The 27,592-nt window shown below is 36.0% G+C and overlaps 1 protein-coding gene across 26 annotated transcripts; it reads right to left on the bottom strand.

The window, feature by feature from the left end:
• Positions 1–434: 434 nt before the first annotated feature.
• On the bottom strand, positions 435–27,072 carry ZNF207 (zinc finger protein 207). 26 transcript variants are annotated; one of them, XR_009182383.2, is made up of 15 exons: positions 26,860–27,072; positions 25,124–25,250; positions 20,389–20,527; positions 19,094–19,261; positions 18,924–18,999; positions 18,378–18,425; positions 17,230–17,300; positions 14,890–15,047; positions 13,511–13,603; positions 12,232–12,474; positions 11,545–11,704; positions 11,208–11,392; positions 10,908–10,990; positions 8,192–8,246; positions 435–4,137 (listed from the first exon to the last, which is right to left on the bottom strand). XR_009182383.2 is itself a non-coding variant. In XM_004454897.5 (13 exons), exons 1-12 carry the CDS (start codon positions 26,898–26,900, stop codon positions 11,232–11,234), a joined length of 1,488 nt encoding a protein of 495 aa, XP_004454954.1. In that variant the 5' UTR covers positions 26,901–27,056; the 3' UTR covers positions 10,539–10,990; positions 11,208–11,231. The 26 variants fall into 26 exon arrangements, 9 of the variants coding, with proteins under 9 accessions (XP_004454954.1, XP_058139837.1, XP_071066592.1 ...); XR_009182385.2 differs by having other exon boundaries at positions 11,246–11,392; positions 19,094–19,264; positions 26,860–27,063; XR_009182379.2 differs by having other exon boundaries at positions 19,094–19,264; positions 26,860–27,056.
• Positions 27,073–27,592: the final 520 nt, after the last annotated feature.

Raw genomic sequence — 27,592 nt, 5'->3', positions numbered from 1 at the left:
TATCCCCTCTTCAGGTACACATACAGAAAACTCAATTAGCATTTACAAAGTGGAAGGCCATAGTCAGGTTTCTTTTACATATAGTAACTTGTATCTCACAAAGCAGATATCAATTTGTCTTCATTTTATGAAAGTAACACAACTAGTAAATAACAAAGCAATGATTTGATCACAGGTCATAATTTCAGGCTTCCTTTGGGCCCCACCTACCTTTCCAACCTCAATACTGGAAAACATACCCCATTATTACAATATTGCCTAGACATGCTCATTTATCCCTTAATATTTTCCCTTTAGACACACTCCGTATCTTTCAAAAATAACTTAGTTCTCTGTCCAAAAACTGCTCTCAGAATAGCTGATGCGTATCATAATTCATTCTCAATAGAAAACGTTCTCAATATAATGAATAAAATGGGCTCAGACAAGTATCATAAATAATAAATGAAAATGTTTATTCATCTTTGTAGACAACAGGCACTCAGGTTTTATTAACGAATTAATGGTCAACCACCACCTTGGAACAAAAAAGAACTTCCTTGTAATATACAGAAGCAAAAAAGTCTTCCAACTTTTAGATGAAAACAAATTGCTTCAGATGTATACCACTTTAAAAAACGGTAGTTATGACTTTCTTTAGCCAGATCAACTCCTTCAAAAAGAAACAAAACACACACGCCTTTTCAGAATTCTAACCAAATTATTATATGCCTATATATACTAAGGAACTCCTCAACCCTACCAGGCAAAAATTAAGCATATGCACTGTAAACATGGTCCTTGGTTTCATTCTTCTTTTCCACTAGCTTTCAACTATTTAATCATGACATATCAAAATGACAAGATGCATTAATATTTATTACTTCTGTAAGGAAACTTTATTTTAAAATAAAACCCAAGTAATAATTTACTAATTTTAATGCTGGTAATGTTAAAAGCTAGTATTTAATTACTTTTAATATTAGTGAGATCATTTACTTATACATTAAAAATATTCTAGTCAAGTTGTTTAGATAAATCATTTAGTTATACACACAGACAAGCCATTTATCCTCCTACATTAGCTTTATTCGGGTCATCCTTAGAATCATAGCCTTTGAATGACTTGCTGTTCACTTCCTTCCTTGCCAATACAAAGCTGGAGTGAAGCTTGGCGATTGCAGCAGAGGACAAGGGCCCCTCTTTTCTACAACCCTTTGAGATCTTGTAACCGCTTAAAAAAAACAAGGTTAGGCTATTGGAAAGAAATGGATATATTTCTTAGAAATAACTGTCTTCCCTGGTGTAGCAATTACATACTTTATAACCTCCAATTACTATATTTTTAACCAGTATTATTAATACAACGTCCCAGAGAAAGGGAAGAGGGGGCTGACTCCAAATTTCATCACCCTTTCTCTCTTAGTTTAAAAAGCACTGACTATTGCCATGCAAATCAAGTGCTGGCTTAATGCCATTACCGTTATGCACTGACTTCTACATTACAAAAACAGCACAGGATCTTTTTTTCCATTTTTGATCAGCTGCCTATTATTAGTTTTACTGCAGCTAACAAACAAGGCTTAAGTAAATGGAAAGTCATCACAGGCTTTAAAAGCGGGACATTTAAATAGTTCTTCTTGAAGATATTTTCGTTACCAGCCACATATTTCTACCCTGAAAAAAGCTTGAAATATAACATTAGTACTTTGAGCACCAAAATAAAAAGAAAACAAACCAGACAACGGAGTAAAGTACATTTTAATTTAATCATCGTGCAACACAAATTTGTAAAAACACTAGACACGCATACACCCAGAAGCAAAGGAGAATCGAATTCTTGTTCAATTCTAAATATTATCTTAAACTATGGCAATCTGGCTCTTTACTCTCATTAATATTACATGCATTTAAAATTATATACTTACCAATTTTTCACTGTCTGTTTAACCCTGCTAGGAAAGGACAAAGTTCCTTAGAAATTTGTGTCATTTTAAATTGAGACATAAATCAAGGGTCCATACTGTTCAGTGCTCATCTGGAAGAATACATTACCATGTCACATACTCAGATACCAATTTTCAGATTATAGCAGACTCCCATGGCTCATACTAAAAAGCATCAGTAGTTCATTATTGGTTCACAAAGATCACAGCAGGAAATACAATGTGAAAGCACCTTGAGCATACATTAGCTAGGACGTGGCTAAGAACTACAGGAAACAAGAAATCCACATATTACACTAGGAAAGGTATAAAACAGTTACAAATACACTCAAAAGCTAATTTTTAGTGGTGTACACGCTCAAATCAGTATTACTAACTCAAATACTTCACACAGGTTTAGTGTGATTTAATATACACACTTGAAAACTTCAAGCCGCAAGTGAACCCTGTAAGCAAATGATCTGCATGATCAATTTAGGTAAACCCTACCTCAATTCTCAGCTTAAGTGCTCATGAATCACTGCATGAGCTTCAACAGAACAATGGAAATAAATTCTGGTATTTTATTTCTACACATATGCAATGTGGGCACCAGAGGCATTAAGGAAAAACTTACGGCTCTCAACTAAAAAGAAAACCTTAAGCTTTAAAGGAAAATTTAAATGCTAACGTTTTGAGTAAAAGAACATTTTCCCCATCTCACCAAAAGGAAATAAAAGTTTTAGTTATTTATTGCCTATTATGTGAGAGAAAAAAGTCAACTAGGGATTAGCAAGGAAATGTCAGGCAAAAGAGTAATTACCTTCTTAATATTCCTGGTTCAAATAAGATCCACAGAGATGTAGAAATTTAGATTTCTTACTTTGGTCAGTATCTCATTTCAGTTAATTTTTAAAGGTAAAGTTATGATATGTAAAAGTATAAAATAGTAGTACTCACCAGAAAGGCAGCTTTAGAGATGGTTTTAAAACCATTTCCATTGTATCTACACCATTTCTTATACAGATTAAACTGTGAAAGGCAATGAAACTTAAGCCCTTAGGCAATTTCATGTTTTTTTAAAAACTAGATATCTTATTATCCACTGATAAATCTAGATTTTAACACACGGTTTCTGTATAAAATAATGTTAAGAAAGTCTGTTTTCAGTGGCTAATGCCCATCTTAGTTTAATAGGAATACATGATCAGCTAGTCTTAGGACAAGATCATCTCAAATCAAATTAAGGTAAAAAGGAGGCAGCCATGCACCATAATCAATGCTACAGATTGGAAGGATAGTTCAGGCTTGAAGAAATTAAGTTATATAGTTGACTGCGCCCTCCTCAGTGATTTCAGTTTTATCAGCATAGAAACATAAAATATAAGGTCAAAGGAAATCTCAGAAATCGTTCAAATATAACACTGAATTTTGGTAGAATGAAAAACAACAATAGAATTTTTAATACATCTCTTACGATCCCTATTAAGTCTCCATTGTACCTCAGAAAGATTACATGAAGAATTTGTCTAGATTCCTTGATGGATAATCTCCTTTCATTTTAATATTTAAAAAATACGGTTATTCTTTATTAATATGAACCCACACTGGTGCAACAGCATAGGTTATAGTTTACAAAAAAAAAAGGTAAAAAAAAATGTGTTTATTTCTATCAAGTAACTAAAACCACTAAAGATAAAAGTACAAAAACATTTTTTAGCTTATGATTGCACACCATTTCATCACTGCTAGAGGTGAGGAAACTTGCCTTTTTTTCTTAGGTTGATCCATACTGTAAAAGATTAAAAGGCGACTAGCAGAACCACCATGGAGTAGCTTATGTAAAAGATGGACTCAAAGCCCTGGACTCCATATTATACACCAACATGGGCACAGCCAATCCAAACTTTTGATTTCTTTTAAGTACGATATGGCTATTTAGGTTCAGCCACTACCAGATAATAAAGGAGCAGTATTAAGCCTTTATTATATCTAGAAGATCACAAACCTAGAGCTGCTTTGGCCCAAGTATTGAGTGTCTGGAAGTGTCCAATGGGTCCATTATTTATACTCACATTTAAGAAACTGCACAGCTCTCTTCCTTTGGTGGTTATATGGTTATGTTTGAAAAAAATAGGAACATCAGGTACTTACAGATTAAACTAACCTGTACTGGCAGGGCTGTGGGATTTTTCTTCTCTACCAGTAAGTAGCAAATGCTGAAATTCTGCTGCTAGTTAACAAAAACACAAATTGTATTAAACTGAGGAGGTTCAATCCATAGTTTAAAAGTCAATTTGCATTAAATTTCCTCAGAGTCTGATATTAATACATTTAAAATTTTTCCCTAAGTCTAACAAAATTATCTTACATTGGCTATTAAATTTAGAATGACCTTATGAGAATGAATTAATAACAATGAATATCTCTTGGATATATTTCAAATTTAATTAACCATATATTCCAATATATGAATCATGATGCAAATTTTAGTTTACTCTAACAAGGAGGGGGACTTGCCTTCTACTAAACATGGGATAATCTCTAAAATTTAAGCATATACAGACATAACCCAGACGGGCAAGCAATTTTTAATCACTTTTCATTCAAGTTTCAAAAAACTTGATTTTCTTACAATAGATTTCAAATTTAGGAAAAAATGGGTTGAAAAGAAAACTTGCTTCTCCTTGAAACCAACTAATAGCTAAAAGGGGAGTTTTGCTCAATAACTAGATGTCATATTATTTTTCTAACACAAACTTACAGAAACGTATTAACTCTTCCCTTGGTCCACACTTGGGGTAGTCAGGCAGCCGAGTTTTTGTTTTGTTTTGAGGAAATACTGGATATTGAACCCAGGACCTTGTACATGGAAATGAGGTGCTCAACCACTGAGCCACATCTGCTCCCCAATTAGAGATCGTTTTATCATGTTTTGTTTTAGAAGGATTTGAACCTGGGACCTCATACATGGAAAGGAGGCGCTCAACCACGTGAGCTCCTCTGGCAACTCAGTTTTATTAGTAGAGACTGTGAAATGATGCTACAAATCTTTATTTTAACCTCTGATTAAAAGGACTGCTTAACTATGAATAAAATGGAAAGAACAAGCTAATAAGAATGACGTGCAAAATCTCAGTAACAGATGCAAACCAAGAGCAGGAATGCTGTTTATCTTTTGTTACATTTCAGGGTTAAGTCTAAAAATGGCCTCTACCCCACATAACTTTTATTAAATTTGTTCAAAAAAAAAAACAATTTGAATATTCAAGGTCCTTGTGTTGTAAACACAAGTGGAAACATCATTCTTCATTTTTATCCAAGTTGGGCATCAATGAACTTCATTGCCAGCTCCTCAAAATTCTCCTTAAACTTAACCAAAGGTGAAGGCACAGAAAACCAAGTAACTCAGGAGTCTTTAACCATAATAATGGTAAAACCCCAGGCAATATAACCATGCCAAAGAACTTGGAGAATGCCAATAAAGGACTTCATCTTTTTACAAACAAGGTATTATACAAACCGCTAACTAAACACTTGATAGCACTTTTGTCAACCTGTGCCTCATCACAACCTTATACACCATTACAACATTTAAAATTTATGGGTGGGGTTCAAGTAATCAAGTTATAAGTTTACTCACATGAATATCCTCTGTAGTTAATTTTATCAAAATTGAAACACATATATTCTCATAATATAGCTGATGATTACAGGTTCTAAAGAACCTAAGCATGCAAGGTTCCACCTCATAAGCCAGTCTTGATTTATAATATGTTCAATTTGTTTCAAATACAGTTTAATTTCAGTAAAGATCTCCTGTCGAGCTCCAATTTGTCCCTTAAAATGACTTAGAAAAAAGATATTTTCCCGAGAACACATCAGATTGAACAGATCTGAAGGGAAATTTTCAAACTCATCTTGCTTCAAATTATTATTTTTCTTAAGTGGGAAGAACATAAGATCTTCCTTTTAAGGCCAAAACATTAGGTAAAAATATAAAGCAAAGAACAGGGGGAAAAAAGTGCATAAAACAGCAATTCTTTTTTGAACCTTACTAAAATCTAAGTTTTAAAAAATGCTTTCAAACAATCCATTTCCCAATAAAAAATGCAAAGCAGTAACATTTAAAAAGACGGGTGTTTCAGGGCTTCAACATCTGGAAAAGTAGGTAATATAGAAAGTTATAGGGAGGAGTTCAAGATGTAGTCCTGCTTTTACCACTTCTTATGCATCAGTTTGAATTAGATCCATATTAGGGGATGCCTAAACGGCTTACTGTATTAATTTTAAGAATCCAGCATTAAGTATAAAATTGTGAATAACCAGTAAGTGTATGACACCATACACAATGTCATTAAGTGCTTATCTTGCTAAGAAGTGAAGTATCAAGAAGCCAAATTATTTCTATGATATAAAAACAAAGTTGTTATTATTAAAATGATTAATAAGAAACTCATCTAAAAGCTAGAAATACAGCTGGGGGATTATTTCTTTACAAAAATGTGCCCTTAAGTCATTCATCTCTTGTAATTATAAAACCCAGGACAAAAATACATGCCTTCTTTTAACTGAATCCCTCCTTTTAAAAGACTTTTCCATTAAAGTTACAGTAAGAGAAAAAGTTTCATTTTGGAATAAACTACAAAGGCTATCCAGTATTAGGCAGGTAAATACCACCTTTTAAAAAAACTTATCTTGTTAAGAAGTGACTTCAACATTTTCTTTCATTTGCCTAATTTTACCAGTGGGCATTATGGATTACGTGAAAGTTCTCTAATTCTCAATCATATTTGTCTGAGTCACAGAACTACAGAATAAAAATTAGTTATCTATATTACCTCCAACAAATTATGCCACTCTTCAAAAATCGTTCCCACCCCCAGTACTCAAGTAGGTAAAAGCCTATTAAAATTATAATTACTTCAATTATCACAATTAGAATTAAGACAAACGGCTTTAAAAGATTTCAGTATATTGGGGGATGGTGGGTGCAATAAAACACAGATCACCATGAAGGAGTCTTGAGAAATGAGTAATTACTGAGTAGGTTACAGAAAGTTCCAATGAAATATTTTGTTGTGGAAGCAACAAAATTCTTTTAATTAAAACCTTTTTCAATGATAATTATTCAGCTATGATATAAAGCAAATATTTTAATTCAACGGGTCAAACCTGGGGATTCACTTATCATGTATTTTTTCTTTATGCTTCCAACAACTAAAATCACATGGAAATACCACCTCAGATTTGCTAAAGGACATACTACTTGTTAATTGTTACTGTTCAGAGATAAATGCTATCTGTATAGAATGTGATTCCGAACACATAAAGAACAAACATGTTTTGCCTTTCTCCCAATTTTCCCTTTATTCCCTCCATCAAACACACACACATACAACTTTCCTCACCAAATAAAAGCAGATTTTAGTTGGGAACCAACGTGGACACTTTTCATGTGTGCATAGTTCATACAATAATGTTCAGTAGAGCTGAAAATGAACCTCGAAGTAATCATACTGAAACCATGACTTAATACGTTAAAATTTTACCCTATAACCCAAATTCAGTTTGGCTACCTAAATATTAATAATCTAGTAATCTACCTGTACTGACAAGTAACACCCAAATTCTTTTATCCTTTTATTAAACCAAATGTGTAGTCTGTACCTATACACACCATACACACACACTCCACCTTCCCACCCTTCACAGGGCTCTACATTAACATTTGCTCTAATGTGGTGAGGTTTGAAAATATTCAAAATTACAAGCATTTCCTGATGTCCTTTCATTCAACCCTAGTATTCAATGCATAAGTTTGGGATTCAAAATGCAGAGTTCAGTATCCAGTGGCATTTCCAATGATTTAAAACTTATCCTTGAGGTTAAATTTAGTAGTTTGTGAAGAAAATAACCAGTAAGATTTTCCCTAAAGTGAAGGTGAAAATTTTGAAGGAATCATTCCATGCCTCCAAATCAATAATGTCAAATTTTGTCAATTTGCTCAAGCTTAATATAGTACTACAAGCTTTACCGGAGCTGTTAAATATAAATATTATTATATAACACAAAATAAACTGCATATATCAAATACTTATGTTTATTAACACCACAGTCAAACGTGAATATTAATATAGAGCCTTCTCTGCCATAGATTATAAAAATCCTAAGTTTAATTAAATTTAGGGGCCTTCACCAAACTTGCTGCAAGTTTGGGGACATAAATATCCAACAGCCATAAAGCTGTGAAAGCCCCTATAAGGAATAAAATAAATCCCACTTGCCTCAGACTGAACAGGGCAACACTGAGACTCAGCCTCAGCCTGTCCTATGGCAGGGCTATAGGAAGAAGAAAATTTTAATTTTAGAAAAACGTTACCCAATTAAATTAAAAGACATGCATTAAAATAAAAAAAAATCCCAATGATCAAGCAAGCAAAGGAAAATGAGCATTAAAAAAAAAATTATTGCCCACAACAATCCCAATCTAAGCCCCTATTTTTTTTCCTTTGGGGATTCCCCCCCCCCAATAACTAATTTTAATTAAGCTAAATTCAATTTGTAACTTGATCAGTGGAATAGAAGTACACCTAACAGTATTTTCCCCAAACCTAATAGTAAATGTGTGAAAAATTACTAAATAAATTAAGTATTCAAGTCCATTGATAATTCCAGCAGCCACTCAAAGTTGATCTTCACATGCTGGTCTCTTCATAATCATACAGCAGTGAAATCTACACAATAGAAGCTAGTGCCAGACAAAATGTTCGAGTGTTTTTTGTTTCCTCTATAAAGGGCAATACAGGAGTGGATGGAAGACAGATCCAAAGCAGGCAGCCCTATCAATCTCAGAACAATCTCAATTACGGCAATTACAATGCCTGCCTAAATATATTGTCCCAAAAGTTGTCTTCTGTGAAGGCAGTTTTTTACTTAGACCTAACTTCATCTGTTAGTTAAGGAAGTCAAAGTGAGTTAATTTTTTCAATATAATTTATTCCACTCACAATTTAACATTATGGACCCCAGAAGCAGTTAGGTAAATAGGTATTTTCTAGAAGCTTAATTATGCTCTGATGCATGCACAATTATACTTTAGCTATACCATATGGCCACTACCCCTAAAAGCCATATAGCTACAATATGTGGAAACCAGTGTGCTGAAGTTTTTTAAGTCCATGTAAAACAATAATCAGAATTCCCTATCTATTTTTAAAGACTAATAGTATTTTCTCCCTTCAGATCTCAGAAAGCAATGTCTTGCTATAAAATATCAGTAATATTTGCATAAATGCAAATAAAGCTTTGCATAATCCAGGTCTGCAAACACTATTGCAATTTGTCAGCAATTCTGTGAATGAAATGCTTAAAAAACATTACATTGGGGAAAGCATTTTCAATTTAATCATGCCGTTTTTTACCTTGAAAGATTTTCAACACAGGTTTTTCTTTGGCAGGATGATAAATGTGCAAATAAATTTAAGAAGTATAAGTTCCAAAACTATTTAGGCATTCAGGTGGGGAAGAAGTGTGTGATTTGGCTGCCAACAGAAGAAAGAAATGCATTCTTGGTGATACTTTACAAACCAAGGAACTTTTGCACCTCAATGGTACCAAAGCATGGGAACTATAAAACCCCTGGAGCAAAATATCATTTAAGATATCAGTTGTCTTCATAATACTTGCAGTGTGTTACTCATCATGGTCTCCTTTTTTTGACTGAGACACATTTAAATTATATTTTCTTAAAAAGTTAAAGCTTTTAGTGAAAACAAAACTTCAGATTCCATGTCTTTATCTTCACATAAAAGTTATAACAAAATGTTACCATTTTCTTAGAATTCTTAACTTTACATCAATAAAAACTCAACTTGAGATTGTTACATTAATAAGCTTATATTATGTCTATACCGTTTGATACTTAATCTAAAACTACTCTGGTAAAAGTGAAGATCAGAAAAACGGATGCCAAAAAGGTCAACAAGAACTGTATTTTTAAGAGACTTGCAACACAAAATACTGAGTAATAGTGGTCATCTCTACAGAAAAATTCTGTATAGCAACACAGTAACATTCAAATTTCCATGGATGAAGAGAACTAACACTAAGGAAGTTTAGGCTTAATAATAATAGAAGATACCCATATAATGAAATAAAATATCAGGAATATAATGTTAAAAATTGCTAACAAGGCACATTTAAATTCTCATCATTACAGTGAGAATATATATCAACCCATGAATAGCACAAGAAGCTATTACTGCATGCACCTAAGCTTCTAGAAGTATGCACCTGAAAAGCTTCTGAGGTCCACACAGTACTGCAGTCTCAAAAATAATCTGAAGGAAATAAATAGGTCTGGCACTAGGCTCTAAACATCAGCAGCAGGAAAAGGAGTATTCAAGTTTACATTTTAAATCTATAACATCTCACAGGTATTGACACCATAGGAGGGAAAGTGTGGGGAGAGGAGACATAATATAAAGATTTCATACTCATTATTCATACGTATCTAAGTTCTTCTATCAACTGAAGCACTGACATAGAAATTTATATATATTGTCCAGTTTATAACATGCAGCTAAAGAACAGCCTACAATTCAAAGACAGAATCCAATGATATATCAAAACTGGATTGTAACTATGAATTTTATTATGTGGACATCTACTGTGGCATGCATCTGTACAAACCTTTCAGGCAGTGGTCCACAGCTGGATTATGAATAAAAAGGCATAAATTTTTCTCTCATTTTATTACAATGAAGTTTTAACAGTACAGAAAAGTCACATGACCTTGGCAGGTCAGATTTCTTAAACCCTGCAACATGAGGAACTCTAAATACATTAAATATTGTTACACATTCAGACCTTCCAATGTACAGGTACTTGGAAACAGTTACAGCCCTCACCAAGCTAGGTTGGGGACATGAAGTCCAACAGCATCTGAAATGCTGTGAAGGCATAACTTTACAAATAGCAATGTAAGCTTACAGAACTTGCCTTTATTAAGGTGGTATGTTCATGTAATTCCAGCGCCTTCACAATTTAACGAACCATATTTACTATACTTCACTTCTAAAAACCTAGATGAAACATGAAAAAGAAGCCATACAGTATAAATTGCAACTTCAGGAAAAGTTCCTGCTTTATTATTCCAAATAATTTTTCCCATGTAAAATAAATGTCCAATAGTTCCTTTATGTGGGAAGATAATGTTTGTTAAAGTCACAATGAAGCCTTAATTGACGGAAGCTTGGCTATATAAACAGCACAAGTTGAGAAAAGGTTTAATCTCCAAACCTATTAGACTGGATGAAGTAAAGATCAGTAACGGCCACCTTGCGACATTACAGGAGGTCTCATTCCCATCGGAGGTCGAGGAGGCCCTCCTTGGTAAGGAGGCACCATTGGCGGTCCCTGCCCATACGGTGGCATAGCGCCAGGAAGGTAACCTGGCATGCCTTGATGATGACCACCATATTGACCTAAAAAACACATTTGAAACAAAAGAAATACACACTGAGTTTGTCTATGCATTGTCCCTTTAAATGCAATGTATTTTGCAAATAAATAATGCTTTATGTATAATATACTTAGAAAATCCAATAAATGCAACAAACATGAAAAAGAAGAATACCATGAGGCGGCATTGGGGGTCTCATTCCTTGTTGCTGTGGGATGCCTGGCTGTGGCGGCATCATACCTCCAATTGGTCCAACTGGTGGATTACCGATGGGGGCCTGTCCTGGTCGAGGAAGATTACGCTGATATTTAGGTAACTGGGCCCTTCTCTCTTCCTAGAATAAAAATAAACACCATGTTAAAAACTTAATTGCAGAGAACGTCATTAGAACAAAGGCAAACACCTAAATTTTAATTTATAACAACTTTCTAGGAATTATAAATTGCTTCAGCAAGAAACTATCTAGTGAAGGTTGTTGTTACTGTTACCAAAATCCTAAATATTAACTATACTTCAAAATAAGCTTAATATGGACTTCAAACGATCTGCAGATAACTGCTCAGTTATTTCTTCAGTAAATATTTTCTAATTCATGTCTAGCTAAAATGATTTTTAAAAGATAGAACCCAACTTATTGTCTTCTTTTATAAACAGTCTACAGTAAAGTATCTAAGACCAAACCATGCAGTATCTATTTGTAATTATTGATTAAAAAAAAGTGAGAATGGTAAAAACCACGTGGTAAGCATTAAATCATATCCTAAAACCACCTGAGTACAAATTACCACTTTTCAACAAGGGACAAGTGGCTACAACAGTTTTCAACCAAACCCTGCTAGTAAAAAAATGAAAACAACTTACCAGTGATATATCCTCATCTGGATGGATCAACTTACTGGTTGCACTGGTTGTTGTAAGTGTAGCAGGCTTACTTGTTATTGAAGTCACAGGTTTAGCAGCAGTGCTATTTGTTGTACTAGTGGTTGAAGCTGTAGATTGTGTATAAGCAGGGAATGTAGGCTTTGGGGGTTCTGTAGTTGTTGCAGGGGTACTATTTAAGGGCTTGAAATCTGTACCAACAGGTCCTGGAACAGCTGCCTGGGCCTGTAAAACATAGTCCTTCATCAACAACTTCAAAACCCCTAACTGCTGAGTATATCTACAAGTAGTTTAACTTAAATAACAGGACATCAAAATTCAATAAAGGACTAAAACTTTAAATAAAATCAGTACAAAGTTAACACCCAATAAACATTCCACAAAATTCAGTACCCATGAGAATACCAGAAGATGCCAGGTTAAAGTCACACCCAAAACAGAGCAATGGAAACAACAAAGTAAAACTACACATTTAACTTCTCAGATGTCTTCCATCTCCTCACCAAACATTTAGAATTCAAAGCTTTGTGTTTATTCCAGATCAATGAAATACATTTTTGCAGAGCAAAACAGCAGGTATTCTAGTTTTATCATTCTAAATTAGTTGTTTGAAGTAATTAATCTACCAAGCGGCTCTAAAAAATGTTAGAAACTACAGAATATGGGATGCTTGGATAACTCGTTACTAAGCATGGCACGAACAGTTAGTATTAATGGTGATATATTAAAGATATGTCTTTTAGAGGTATTCTTTACATATCTAAGTAAAGCAATGCCCTCATTTATTAACAATAGCCAGATGATTATCACAAACATAAGGATTAATTTAGCAGGTGCTTTTAAGTAAAATTACCAGTAATATATGTTACTTTTCATAATATCAAACATCTAAAACATGTAGTCTAGGCCAATTTTAGAACCAAATGAAGAACACTAAATTTCCTTACAATAAATGTGATGCATTAAATAGCATAAATAAAAAATAGCTTAATCATGCATCAAGCTAACCATTGGCCACGCTAATGCATTTACTGCTTACATGCTTTTTAACCCTTTAGAACCAGAGTTTGGGTTACTTTTTTTTTCTCCATTACTATGAATTCATTCAAAATTTCAAATACTATTTAATTTACAGTCCACTAATTTTACTTTTAAAAATTTAAACAATTATTTTTGGGAAAAGATTTCATTTTTAAGAAGGGTCCAAAGGGTTAAATAATAAAGCCATTTTAACAATTTTAAACTGCAACTTCCTGCGTACTTGTGCTGTGCTAGGAAACAGAGCTTTAGAAGATGCAGACAGACTTTCTGAATTGGATGAAGCTGTACTTGAGCTTGTTACAGGTGTCCCCATCTGTAGCATAAAAGAAAGGAAACAATGAAAAGTCTCCAAACAAATGGGTGAAAATAAGCCATGTGGTAGACTTTTTTTTAAAACTAAAGATTGCATTTTTGTAAATGCAAGATTTAATGCACTCAGATCTTGTTTAAAGAGGGAGTTAATGCATCTATAACACACAAAGTGATAATCATAAAGCCTCAAAAATTAAAAATATCCTATGCCAATAAACCTAATTAACCAGTTTCTTTCCTATAACAAATGTGCTTTGTGTTATTTCATGAATACCTTAAGTTGAGAATATGGATACTTTATTATTGACACTTCAAATCGGTATTGATGAATCTACCATAGATTTTTCTCTAAGTTTAACATCTCTCAATAAATAACAAACTTTCTACCCACCTCAAAAACATAAGCTTAATGTGCTTAAGAGGCATTTATACAATGTTTATAATTTAAAAACCAAAAACAGGAAAAAAAAATAAAGAAAATATCCAAATAAAAATAAAATACAATCTGATCTTCCAAATGTTTAAGAACATCTCCTTATTCTTAATGAAACTAGGGGGGGGGGGGGGAGTGTACGTTTCAGCCATTGTAGGTAGCAAAGTTTCTATAACAGAAGCATTTTTGTATTTCAAGTCTTGAAAAAAGACAAAACCAGTAGGAAATTTTTAAAGTATGACCAAGCCAAAAGTCATTAAATGATGCCCCTGTGGTAGAGTGCAGGTAGTTTATCAATGTTTAAAATAGAGCAGGGCTTGTTAAACAAGGGGTCTGTGAGCTTGAACTGAAATTTTTAAAAAAACATTTTTTTGTGGGGACGTGTTGATGTGGCTGTGAAATATTTATTAAATAATACATAGTATAATGTGGACTGAGTAAGGGGTCCATGGAACAAAAAAGTTTAAGAATCCCCAAACAAGAGGAATAGCCCAACAAATTATCTGCTAAGGTTTTAAGTATTTTCACCTTGGCTTTGGTCTTATTCCACTCAATAGTTCAACAGGTAAAGAAGGACCTCTAAACATCATGATGTATTTAAGTCCCCAAACTAAACTTTCACTTTTAACTCAAGCTAAAAATAACCAGAGTTCATAACTTATGAAAAAGTAACATGCTATCTTTGCCTCTACGCAGGAAATGAATGTGTGGAAGAGGACAAGCCACTTCTAAGTCCAATAAAGGACTAAAACTTTAGCTTAACACTTGACCCATAAGTATTTCAAAAATTTCTGTAAACAAATGCACTTTACCTTTCAATGTAAGTGCACTCCTTTTCAGAAATTTTACCTTACCTGTCCAGCACTGGGGAAAAGAGGCTTAGTAACCGGAGGCTGTGGAGCAGGAACTGTTGCTGCTGGTGCAGGTGGTCTATTAAGAATACCTGGTGCTGAAACAGCCTGTGCTTGAGTCATTGGAGGAATCCCAGGACGTGGAACAGGTGGGGGCATACCTGTAAAAGAGAAATGTAGGATGGCAAGGGACTGAGTTGTAGAAATATTCAGCTCAGAAAAAATATTTTCCCAAAACTTTAATGTGAAAAAATTCCATATTAAAATTGCTTCTATACAACAAAGTTAGTAACAATTGACTGTTACTCAATGACAGTTGTCCCTTGCAATAATCTCGCCTCAAACTTTCCATAATACCATTTCCTTTTTTTTCTCTTCAAAATTTTAGGAAATGCAAAATACCACCGGTCCAAGCAGCAAGTAAACTTACTGATACGAGTGATTTAGCAAACCTTTTGGAACTTTATGAGACGTATTCCAGTTAGCTACCAGAGACCTGTTCCCTGAGCTTGAATGCAAATTACAGTAAACCTTTAATAATCTTATCATAACTGATAAGACTTTTTCAGAAAATCAGTTATTCCTTTAAGCATTTTATACATATTTTCCTTAAATGCAACACCAATGCATTCTTTTTTATTTATTTCTCTCCTGCCCCAGTTATCTGCTCTGAGACCCCTGCCATGCGCGCTCCCCTGCGTCCGTCCACACTCCCTCCAGTGGCACGGGCAATCTGTGTCTTCCCCTGCTGCCCATCATGTCATCTTGCTTCAGCTCTCCATGTGTGGGGCCCCACCCCTGGGAAGGCTGCACCTTCCTTCACACCAGGAAACTCTCCCTACAGGGCGCACTCCCTGTGCTATCAGGGGACACCCTTGCATAGCACGGCATTCCCCGTACACACACACATGGGGCTGGCCCCAGGTTTGAACCTCGGATCTCCCATGTAGTAGGCAGACGCCCTATCCACCGAGCCAAATCCGCTTCCCCAATGCATTCTTCCAGCATAATTTATAATTTGTACTGACTTCATAACATCAATTATCATTCTGTATTCCTTTAATAAGTGCCTACAATTACCTCAGAGCACAATGTATGTGACTGTCTGCTTGTGTATTACTGGTGGCACTGGCAACAATTTGAATTTTGCTGCTTATTTTTCCTGTGCTTTTCTACATCAACTATCCTTTGAGTACTTCTAAATCTGCTGTGGGTTGCAAACCATTTCTTTTAGAACACTAATCTACATAAAGTTAAAATTCTAAAAATATGTAAGTATTAAAAGTAAGAAAACAGAGTTAGAAAGTCTCACTCCGTGTGGTACGCTTATTTGGCTTATTCACCTAAACCCTAATCCCATTCCCCACAATATGCCTCCCACTACACAGGCTAAAAAAATCACGGTACATCATTACTCAGGCTCTTGCAGCTAGGGAATCCATTAGACCTATTCTAGCCAATGACATGTTAGGCATGAAGGACTTTCTGGAAGTTATTTTGCCCCCTAAAAAAAGAACAGCACCTTACTGACCTTTGCCCCTGTACCCTTTTTTGCCTGAGTCATCAGGTAATGAATGACACACTAGAGGAGGAAAGTTAACAAGAGCAAAGTAGAAATTAAAAAAAAAAAAAGGGGCTCCTCTGACTTCACTGAACCACCCCCTTTTTGGTTAAGTGAGATAACAAATGCCTAGAACGAAGAGATGAGATTTGGAGGCGCCTTTGGGACTTGGAGTTGCCCTGGATGGTGCTACAGGGGCAATCACCGGACATTGTAAATCCTCCCAGGGCCCACTGGATGGAATGGGGGAAGAGTATGGGCCATGATGTGGACCACTGACCATGAGGTGCAGAGATGCCCAGAGATGTACTTACCAAATGCAATGGATGTGTCATGATGAAGGAAGTGAGTGTTACTTGGGGGGGTGGGGTGGGGTGGTGGGGTTGAATGGGACTTCATATAATTTTTTTTAATGTAATATTTTTACAAAATCAATAAAAGAAAAAAAAAATGAAAAAAAAAAAAAAAAAAAAAACCAAATGCCTAGACCGATGACTAGTTTGCTGGATTTCTCCATTACTTGCAGCTTAAAATATTCCTAAAGAGTAGACCCCACTCTTAAGTTTTAAGCTTCAGTGCATAGCCTCTGTGACTCATTTTGGCATTTTTGAAGCATTTTTTTTTTTCTATTTCAAACTTTTACATTCACAACACTTCTCACAACTTTAAAGGAAGTCACTCATCAAAGGAAAAATTGAAATTACATTCCAACAACGCCCACACATCTGTCTAAATAAAGCCGGCCAGTCATATTAAAAAGGAAATTGTCTAGCATTTCCTACCTGGTGGCATACCAGGCATTAGAGGTGGTATTCCTGGTCCAGGTGGCATCATTCCACCCATTGGCATCATTCTATTAAAAAGCAAATTTCAACAAACACAAGTTAATTAATGATAAAATATTTTGGCTAAAGCCTGTAACAACAGTGGATAAAGAATTTGATCTCTAATACTGAAATACCTCAAACTGAAAGAACATACCACAAACTAGAACAATCCTATGAAAATAACCCTCTAAAACCCAGCAAACTCTTGAGTTTAGCAGTAAAAGGAAAAAAGTGTCCTTGCTGACAAACTTTTCAATACATTTAAAGTCACTGGGAACAAATATACTCTCCTTAATAGTGTACAAGAGTACTTAAAGAGTTAAAGGAGCTAATCACAGGCAAATCACGTTTTGTTCCACTTGGGAAATATCTACAGATAATATAAATAAAATGAGAAGAAATCTCTATTTTAGAATTGTCAGATTTTTCAAAAGGAAAATACTGAATGTACACTGGAGTAAGACTGCACTTTTTTTTGGAGTGGGGCACGGAAAAACTGCCACCAAAATTAAAGGTTCTACATAGGAAACTCAAATTGTCCAATAATTTAGAATACCTTCCTAGCACTAAATCAAGATTTAAAAATACAATCCATACTTATTTCCTTCCTCTAAAAGAGTTCACCTTTCAATCACTGTCTAACACACTTAAAAAAAATTACAAGTCTTATCAATTCTTGATTAGGACTTGTATCAGAGAATTAACTTCTACATACAGGTTTTAAAAGAAAATTTAATTAACATTCTATAATAGTAAAGAAAATCCAGTTACAGTCTATAATAATAAAGCATGTGATCTGGCAAAGGTATATATATTTCCCTAAATACCAATCCTTATTATCAAATCCCATTACTTTTAGGGTAGTTTGGGAAAACAGCTGCACATTTAGAAAATGCTTTATTTATACGTATCTACTACTATTTCCTCACAGATGTTTAATTTCCCTCCTTTAAGAGACCTGTGTCATTCAGCTTGCAAATTTTAGAAGTTTTAGTAAGGAAGGTCAGAAAATTTCTGAAGTCAAGTGAATATATACCATTAAACACACGAAAAATGACATTATGAATATACCTCCTGGATTACGTTATGAATGAGATGCTTACATGTTTTCACCGCAAAATGACTGGGTGTATTTTCTCTGATGATGCAATCTGTGAAAATGTATGACAAAATCAAAATCTAACTGTGACTTTCAAAATACAGTGGGAAAGTGTATTGTATACCTCTCATATCCAACAATATTTAAGTAAAAGTGATGGCCACAGGCCCCTCATATTAATTTTAATTCTTGATGCTTCAACAAATAAATTATAGAGTTTGTTTCTTTTCATCAATACTGAGTGTCATGGATAGTTTTGAATCTCAGGAACTCAAATCTACAACCAACCACTTTAATTACCACGAACGCAATTGAAGTAGATGGCTGCCTACATACATCCTAAAACCAAAAAAAAATCCATTCTCTTCAGAGGCAAATTTATATTTCTTAAATTTATTGGTATATCCTTTTATTTGCTAAGTTTACGACTTATAAAGCCCATATCTTTTATAAGCAAAAATTGCTAAGTAATATTTAATTTACATAATACCCAAGTTGAAAAAGACCATTACTAGGCACAAGCCTACAAGCCAATTAAAAGTTTTCTTACCCAGGTGGCATTCCCGGCATAACTGGTGGCATTCCTGGCATCAGAGGAGGAACACCTGGCATTAATGGAGGTATGCCTACAAAGCAGAATTTCAGGGGGAAAAAAAAATTATTAAAGGAGTTTACCGATAAAATCCTAAGAGTGTTTAAGTTTAAGAAACCTTGTGTTACCTGGAGGCATCCCTGGTGCTCCAGGAACTGGTGGCAGTCCTGGCTGTGCCATTGGGGGAATATAACCTTGCTGAGGTTGAACAGGCTGTGGCTGAAATGAAGTTGAAGCTGCAGAGTCATCATCATCATATTCATCAGAATCATCTTGTTGCTTCTTTTTTTGACTCTCTGCTAAAAAAAAGCTTTAATTAATGTTCCTCATAGAGTAAAAAAAAAAACAACTAAGAAAATTATGACATTTGACATCTTAATAATTATTTCAGTGCAATTAGTTTCTAAGATTTTTCTTAAACAACTTCGGTTAATACCCTTCTCTATTCTTTAAATGTGTTTTCACTCTATATCAAGCAAGAAAGTTAGTATCCTTTCCTGTCGTATAAAAGGTAAAATAATTATCTTAATGGTTATGAAAGTACAACTCTGTGACTGTACTGACAGCCAGTGATTGTACACTTTGGATGGTGTATGAATAAAAGTGCTTTTAAAAAAGTATCCTAAGTCCATTTCACTGGAAAAAATCAGTGGAGGAAGTAAATGTGGCTCAACTGATTGGGCTCCCATCTACCATACAGGAGGCCCTGGGTTCGCGTTCCAGGGCCTCCTTATGACGCACCTCCTTATGAAGGTAAGCTAGCCTGTGCCAGCAAAGCACTGGCACAGCACGATGACGCAACAAAGGGAGAAAAGCAGACACAGAAGAACACACAGCAGCAAGCAAGCTGCGGGGGGTGGGGAAGATAAAGAAAACAAACCTTAAAAAAAAAAAGAAAAATCAGTGGAGAGCGGATGTAGCCCAAGTGGTTTAGCACCTGCTTGCCATGTACAAGGTATTGGATTCTTTCTCCTGGAACCTCCTTCTAAACAATCAGTTTTCTCTTATACCCCAAAAAGTAGACTTTTTTAAACCTTTTCAAAACAAAAAAATCTCATGATAATAACTGTTTTTTCTCAGCAGAACAGGAAATGCTTTCAAATTTCAAGCAAATATTGGAGCTAAAAAATCTAGAACTGTTAGTGACCACATAACCAAAGCAAAAAGACTACCTCATTTTTAAAGGTTTCAACACATTTGCTAATTCCATGTGTAATTCAAAATCCTTACACATACTATGTTTGGAATGACCCAAAGGGTATTTCATCTATACAAATTAAATATGTAACTTAGACATAAAGAAAAACCAGAACTAAAAAATTGGAATTCTGAATAAATCTTGCATCTACCATTAAATTTACATTTGAAAGTACCAGTTAATTTCTCTCTCTGAAGTGAAAAAGCATGTATTCTTAGTCTATACCTTGTGTTTTCTGTTCAAGAAGTCGTCGTCTTTCATCCATGTCTTTCTCTGGAATACCTTCCATACCATATATTTCCAACTCTATGTCTGTTCTCCCAGGTATTGCATTTGGTACAGCATCTATTGTCTCCTTATGCACCTAACATTAAAAAAAAAAAAAAAAAGACAAACACTTTGTACAAGTTTTTAAAGATTAATTTTAAATTAGAGGACACTTAGTTTAACAGCTTAAGAATGGCTCATTCTTTTGGGGGGAGAAAAAAGGTAATTTTAGAGTGAGATTGTCTAGATTCAATTCCCAGTTTTGATACTCACAAGCTACGTGACATGGGTGAATCATCTCACTTCTCTAAGTCTCAATTCATTCCACCTATGTTCTATCTAACCACCTTGGGTTGTTTTTATTGAAATAATATAGTGTATATAAAAAGCATATAGGGAAGCGGACTTGGCCCAATGGACAGGGCATCCTCCTACCACACGGGAGGTCCACGGTTCAAACCCTGGGCCTCCTTGACCCATGTGGAGCTGGCCCATGCGCAGCGCTAATGTGCGCAAAGAGTGCCGTGCCACGCAGGGGTGTTCCCCGTGTAGGGGAGCCCCATGCACAAGGAGTGCATCCCGTAAGGAGAGCCACCCAGCACGAAAAAAAGTGCAGCCTGCCCAAGAATAGCACCACAAACAGAGAGAGCTGACACAAGATGATGCAACAAAAAGAAACACAGATTCCTGGTGCCGCTAATGAGGATAGAAGTGGTCACAGAAGAACACAGCGAATGGACACAGAGAGCAGACAATGGGGGCAGGGGAGAGGGGAGAGAAATAAATAAATCTTTTTTTTAAAAAAAAAGCATCTAATAACAAATTTACCATAAAACCTTATATGAATTACTAGCAACTAGCAGTCCTACAGAAAGAGGAAGAGTTCCACATCTGCATTAAGTAAAGCTTATGAAAAATTAGAATAAAGTTAACTTTTTCAAGAACAGACTTGAGGTAAGCCTGCATAACTAGAAAAATTTCACTTACAATTAGCTTCACCTGTAACTAGTTAGTTGAGGCACTTAAAATTTCCACAGGAGTGATCCCACCAGTCTCTGAATTGTGATTTGGATTAGAGGCAAAGAGGTTAAGATGTTTATTGTAAAACACTGGGAATGCAGAAATTTTTCACTGTATGATTTTGCTAGATCAAGCATTACTAATTAAACCTAAATCTTAGCCAATATAGTAAAATGCTTGCCAGTTTTCTTGACTCTTCAGCTAAAGCCTTTCACTAGTTAGCCAATATATTATGCCCAGACTATCAGCATCACCTGTTAGAAATGCAAATTCTCAGGCCTCACCCAAGACCTACCTAATCAGAAACTCTAGGGTGGAGGCAGCAAACTTTTAACAAGCCCTCCAGGTGGTTCAGATTCCTGTTCAAGTTTGAGAATCACTCATTTAGGCTAATTACTTGGACAAACAGAAAGTGATATGCAATTTTCCTTTCCACTCAAGCCACTATCAGGGAAGAGAAAGGAAATTAAAGAAAACTGAAGTGTGTTCTTCTTAGAGATGTATTTTACTTAAACATGGATTTTAAAAATTGTCATGCAAATCAAATTTTAAAAATAGTTGAATATTTTAATTTTTGATTAATCTTGAACAGTTCTCCCTTTTATGGTGCACAGGAGATCCATGGATAAAGCTACACAAAATGTAACTTGCAGGGAGGGGGGAGGAAAAAAGAGTAACTTGCCACCCTGTTTCCAAAGTTTGGGCAGGACTATTCTTGATAAACGTGGATGAAATAACTTTGCATACATTGTTTTATGAAGAAATACAAAAATGGTCACATAAACATTAACTACTCTTCACTGTATTATGGAATGATAAGGACAGAGATTAAGATAATCAATTTAAAGGTGTCAGGAAGAGAAAAAAAATGAACACTATTTACTTAACCACACCCCCCCCCAACATTATGGTACAGGCAGAATTAGATTTCCAAGTCAAGCATTTGTAAGAATCTGCTATGAACCATCTTAACTTACTACTGGTCCAAGGTTTATCATCTATAAAATTTAAGGTGTGTCTGATACAACTGCAATGCCTACAAGTTCACAAGTTGCTGTTTTAAAAAAAGGCTACATAAATAGAAGCACTTAGTCAATTAAAGACATTACTAGTAGTTTCTCAACTAATCTCCTTCCAAATTCCGGTCCTTTTCTGTGCTCTTCTCTATAGTACAACTTCTTGAAAGAATACCTCTACTGCCTCCAATTCTCTCTCTTGAAAGGACTCTAAACAGGCTCTCACACTTTAGGAAATCAATCTTGACTAGTGACCAATGACCTCCATTTTGGCTGTAACAACCTGTCCTCCTCTTTCTTTACCACCAGCATTTGACTCAGTTAAATAACTCCCACATTGAAACACAACTTCATTTGACTTCAAGGGCACTACTCATCTGGTTTTCTTACCTTTCAGTACCCTTGGATGATAAGTTCCTTCCAATCTTCTAACCTCGAACTGTTGGGAGTGCCCCAGGCCTGAATCCTTGCATTTCTTTTCTATCTACACTCTACTCCTTACAAGGTAAAGACATCAAGGCCTAAAATAGCCATCCTTACACCATTCTCCCAAACGTAGATCTCCAGCTCCAACGTTTCTCAACTCCAGCCTTGTCCACCAAATTGCTTGACCTCTCTATATATGTATATCCAACACATCTTCTCAAAGTTAACATACTAGCAACTAAAAATTAACAAACTATCCTGATATCCTCATCTCTAAACCTATTCTTTCTGCAACTTTCCACACTTGACTCACACTGCTCAGGCCAAAAACCTTAAGTTATCCTTAACACACCTCACTTTCTTTCATATCCTAGCAAACTCTGGTCTCGGTCACCACTGCCTCTTGCTAAATCTACTAACTGGTCACAAATGTACCCTGCAGTCTATTCTCAACCCTGCAGCCAGATATGATCCTTTTTTAAAAAATGTACTTAAAAGCATGTTACATCTATGTTTAAAGTCTCTATTTTATTCAGAAGTAAAGAAATTGGCCTACAATGGCACGCAAGCTTTCCTATATAATATAAAGTAGTGCAGGGAAGCGGATTTGTAGAGCGCCCGCCTACCACAAGGGAGGTCCAGGTTTAAACCCAGGACCTCCTGACCCGTGCGATGAGGTGGCCCACACAGTGCTGATGTGCGCAAGGAGTGCCATGCCACGCAGGGTGTCCCCCACGTAGGGGAGCCCCACACTCAAGGAGTGCACCCCGCAAGGAGAGCCGCCCAGCGCGAAAAAAGTGCAGCCTGCCAGGAGCGGCACTGCACACTTGGAGAGCTGACATAGCAAGGTGATGCAACAAAAGACAGATTCCCGGTACCGCTGACGAGAATATAAGCAGACACAGAAAAACACACTGCAAATGGACGCAGAGAGCAGACAAAAGGGGGGGGGGATAAATAAATAAACCTTTAAAAAATATAAGTAGTGGGTGCTGCTCGATCCCTTTCCTTCAATATAGGAGGATGCTCCTCACCTGAGGGTCTTTCATTTACTGTTCCCTCACTTTTAGATGACTGCTTGCTTAAATGTCAGCTTCTCATTGAGGCATTATGTAACTATTTTGTGGTCCTCCCCATCCCACCTGTCTAGTTCTAGGTTTCCCTTTATCACTTAAAGCCATGACTGAAACTACCTGTAAACGAAAATGTACAGGTTATATTCCTTCACAATATAAATCTAAGCTCCACAATGGTAAAGACTGTTTTATTCATTGCTGTAACCAGTCACTAGCCACATTGTGGCTACTGAGCACGTGAAATGTGGCTAATGTAACTGAGGGATTAAATTTTAAAATTTTAATTTAAATAGCCACATGTCTAGTGACGACCACAGAGGACAGTATGGAACTAGCAAAAGTAGTAGGCTCTGAAATATTTCTTGGTTATAAAGTTGTTACAGTAAAATAACGGAAGTGAAAAGGATCTACAGCTTATTTTTAATCTTGAGATGCAAGGCTTATTCTAATTTACCTCCCTTCCTCCCACCAATAAATTTCCAACGAACAAGGACTGACTCATCTCATTCCTCTCTAGGGTCCAATTTAACAATTCAGAAGTCTCTGGGACTGGCAAAAAAAAAAAAACTAGAATAATGCTGAAGGAGACCCAAAGGTATTAAATGAAATATACTGTCATTCCAAAAAAGAGATCCGTGGAATAAATTATTGAAATAAGCCCAGCTCCAGGGTACAAATTATACCAAATAAATCCTTCAATGGGAGAAATAACAGCAAATTACATATTAATTTTTACAGCATTAGAACTAGCCAGACTTTCCACAAAATTTCAAATCACCGAACCTCACATTGAGAAGATACTTTGTGATCTCAACCTAATTCTCAATAACCTAACCTAGGATGAATACATTCTCAATAGTTTAAAGATAAATACTAATAAAAACAATTTTTATCTTCTTGATGACTATGGAACAACTTTTAAGCTGACTAGCCATCTTATCTGATCTTTTGCAATAAGCAAAAACTAGAGCTGTCAATGAGAAATTCAAGGTTATTCCTTCGTATTGTTGCAAAATTACAAGGTGACAAAAATAAAATACATGACAAAATGCATGTTTGTTAAGTTCACAACTTTTACTATACACTTTTTGTTTATGTATGGTCAATATGTGAATAATATATATTTTTTTACTTAATACAGAAAAAAACCCTTACCTGCATGCAATGAATAGCTAAGCCAGGTCCTGTGTACAATTTCTTATGACATATATGGCATTTAAAATGCTTTGCTTTCTGGTGCTGTATAAGGATCTTCTCATCATCAAAATCTCTATTACAATACCTAATCAATACTGTTAAGGTGTAAAAATAGCACATAATGGCATTCGCTATAATAAAAATGATGCTGAGAGAATACAGGTATCATTAAAATGCGGGAACAGCCAAAATCTAGAAAGTGTAAGAACTTTTCTTTTGATATTATATAATTAGGGCTTACACTTCCACATGATTTCCGTTTTTTTATTTCCCAGAAGCCCATGCTCTCCCCTCTGGGAAACCCAAATAACAAATCTCAGTAATAAGCAACACTGCTGTTGTCAAATTCCAGTGTGGTTTAACAGAGATATTATGTAAAATTAATCTTTCTTTTGTTTGGTATCCCAATTTTCACAAACTGTGGGAGGAAGAGTTCAATGTTCAGAAATCCTAAGTTTATGTAGAGAAAGAATTAATTCACTAGCGACAGTAAGAAAAATAATCGAAAAAAACAGAAATTTATTAATATTTAGAATATAAGACTGAGTTCCGAGTGATCAGGAAAAACAATTTCATATGAACAATCCGTAACACTGTTACCAATTCCGCATGAATTCTTGATGTCAAGTAAAGCGTTTAAGTTAAAGATGAGAGGAGCAAGATGCGGCTCGTGCGGTTGAGCACCTGCTTCTCACATAGGAGGTCCGGGGTTCCGTTCCGGTGCCTCCTAAAAGCAAAAACAAGCAAGCAAAACAAACGACAGTAACTAAGAGAAACCGAAGTAGCTCAGTGGTTGAGCGCTGGCTTCCGACATGAGGTCCCGGGTTCAATCCCAGGTACAACACACAAAAAAGTTATAGATAAGTTAAATCGATAAAACTGAGGATTCTTCCTCAGATTTCTGTAAAAGCATTATTTAAGAATTTGTAACCGTTTTTAAACTATTTAAAAAGGCGGTTCTGTAACAATTCGTTTGGAATACAAGTGAGTAAATAAAATCAATTTAAACATTAAGTATGTTAACGTTCTGGAAGAGGTATTTAAAAATGCTTTATTTTATGAAGATTTTTCCTTTCCAACTAGATAATTTTTTAGTCCTACAAAATTAAATAATAGATACACGAAACTCCACCCTATAAGAGAACGCTGCTTGAGGGTGTCTGTGGGTAAGACACGGAAGCTCTCTTCCCCACCCCCGCAAAAAAAAAAAAAAAAAAAGGTTCAAATCAGAGTTCGCTAACTTAAGCCTTTACTAAACGATCAAATCCTAAAAAAACGGTAAAAGTGGATGGCAGAAACTCCGAAGCTCTTTCCCAACCCAGGGTGGAGTCAATCAACTTATTTTACTCGAAGGCTCTTTGTTGAATCGTCACCAAAACAACGGATTGGGGCAGAATAGTTCTTAAGAGACACTTCCCTCGGTGGAGGGGCCCAAGTCGCCTCCCCAAGGACTAACACCCCAAATCTAGATCCTCCTGAGTCACGGAGTCCCATGAACCACAACTCCATTGCCTCTTGTCCTACGGCCCCATTTTCCGGGAAGTCCTCCCATATCCGATCCCAGCATCCAAGCCACTACCTCGAGGCTTAGCTCCCAAACATTCCCCACCATAGGCCAAAATCCAGGCGTCCCATTTCCAGTGACCATCAACCGGCGCCCCGCACGGCCTAGACCTCAAACCAAGAAAGGATACCAGCACCACGGCTTCAGCTGCTTCTTCTTCTTGCGCCCCATAACTTCGATCAGCCGACAAGCTAAAAGACGGGAGAAATCAAGCAGAAAAAACGAAGCGAAAATCGCTTACGCTTCCTGCCCAACGGTTATGACCGCGTCCCACAGGAAACAGACACAAAATGGCGGACAGTCTCTTTCGCCTCTCCGCCTCCCGTCAGGCACTGCGGCCAGAGGCGGTGCCAGTCCGGGGCGTGTCACGTGACGCAGACCTCCGCCCTGAGTGGGTGGAGGATGACGGCCGCCATTTTGTCCGGTTAAACATGTCACCGCTTCGGTTGTGTGCGCGTGCTGATGTGCCTTGTATTCCTTTGTGAAGGAGCCGGAGGCCTAGGTACGTCGAGACGAACGTGAACTGGAAAAAATAATAATAAGGCTTCCAGGCTAATTAAAGGTAGAAGAATAATAAGGCAGCGCGCAGTTTTTAATTTAATTTCACTTGCCCGAATCAACCCTTTCTGCAGTAAGCGTTGGTTAAGTGCCTACTACGTGTGAAGTCATTGCCTTGCTCTGTAATTCACAGACTAGTGACAGGTAAACGAAACGCAGTGTGGTCAGCGCATTTGATGCGGAAAATACAAGGTGCTCCGAGACTTAAGAGGAAAGGAACCCTAACAAAGCCTGGGAGAGCATTGGAGTGTCAAGGAGTTTCCTGAAAGTCCGGTAGACTTAACGAGGTGAAAGGAGGAGAGGTT

This window comes from Dasypus novemcinctus, chromosome 21, assembly GCF_030445035.2.
Source record: "Dasypus novemcinctus isolate mDasNov1 chromosome 21, mDasNov1.1.hap2, whole genome shotgun sequence".
Taxonomy (NCBI): domain Eukaryota; kingdom Metazoa; phylum Chordata; class Mammalia; order Cingulata; family Dasypodidae; genus Dasypus; species Dasypus novemcinctus.
This window is presented reverse-complemented; position numbering and strand designations above follow the sequence as displayed.

Coding starts and splice junctions, on each gene's coding strand:
- ZNF207 (XM_004454897.5), bottom strand. CDS start 26,900: ATGGGGCGCAAGAAGAAGAAGCAGCTGAAGCCGTGGTGCTG. Junction 19,265..20,388: donor TCTTGAACAGAAAACACAAG/GTATAGACTAAG, acceptor GCTTTTTTTTAG/CAGAGAGTCAAAAAAAGAAG. Junction 12,475..13,510: donor TGTTTCCTAGCACAGCACAA/GTACGCAGGAAG, acceptor TATGTTTTACAG/GCCCAGGCAGCTGTTCCAGG.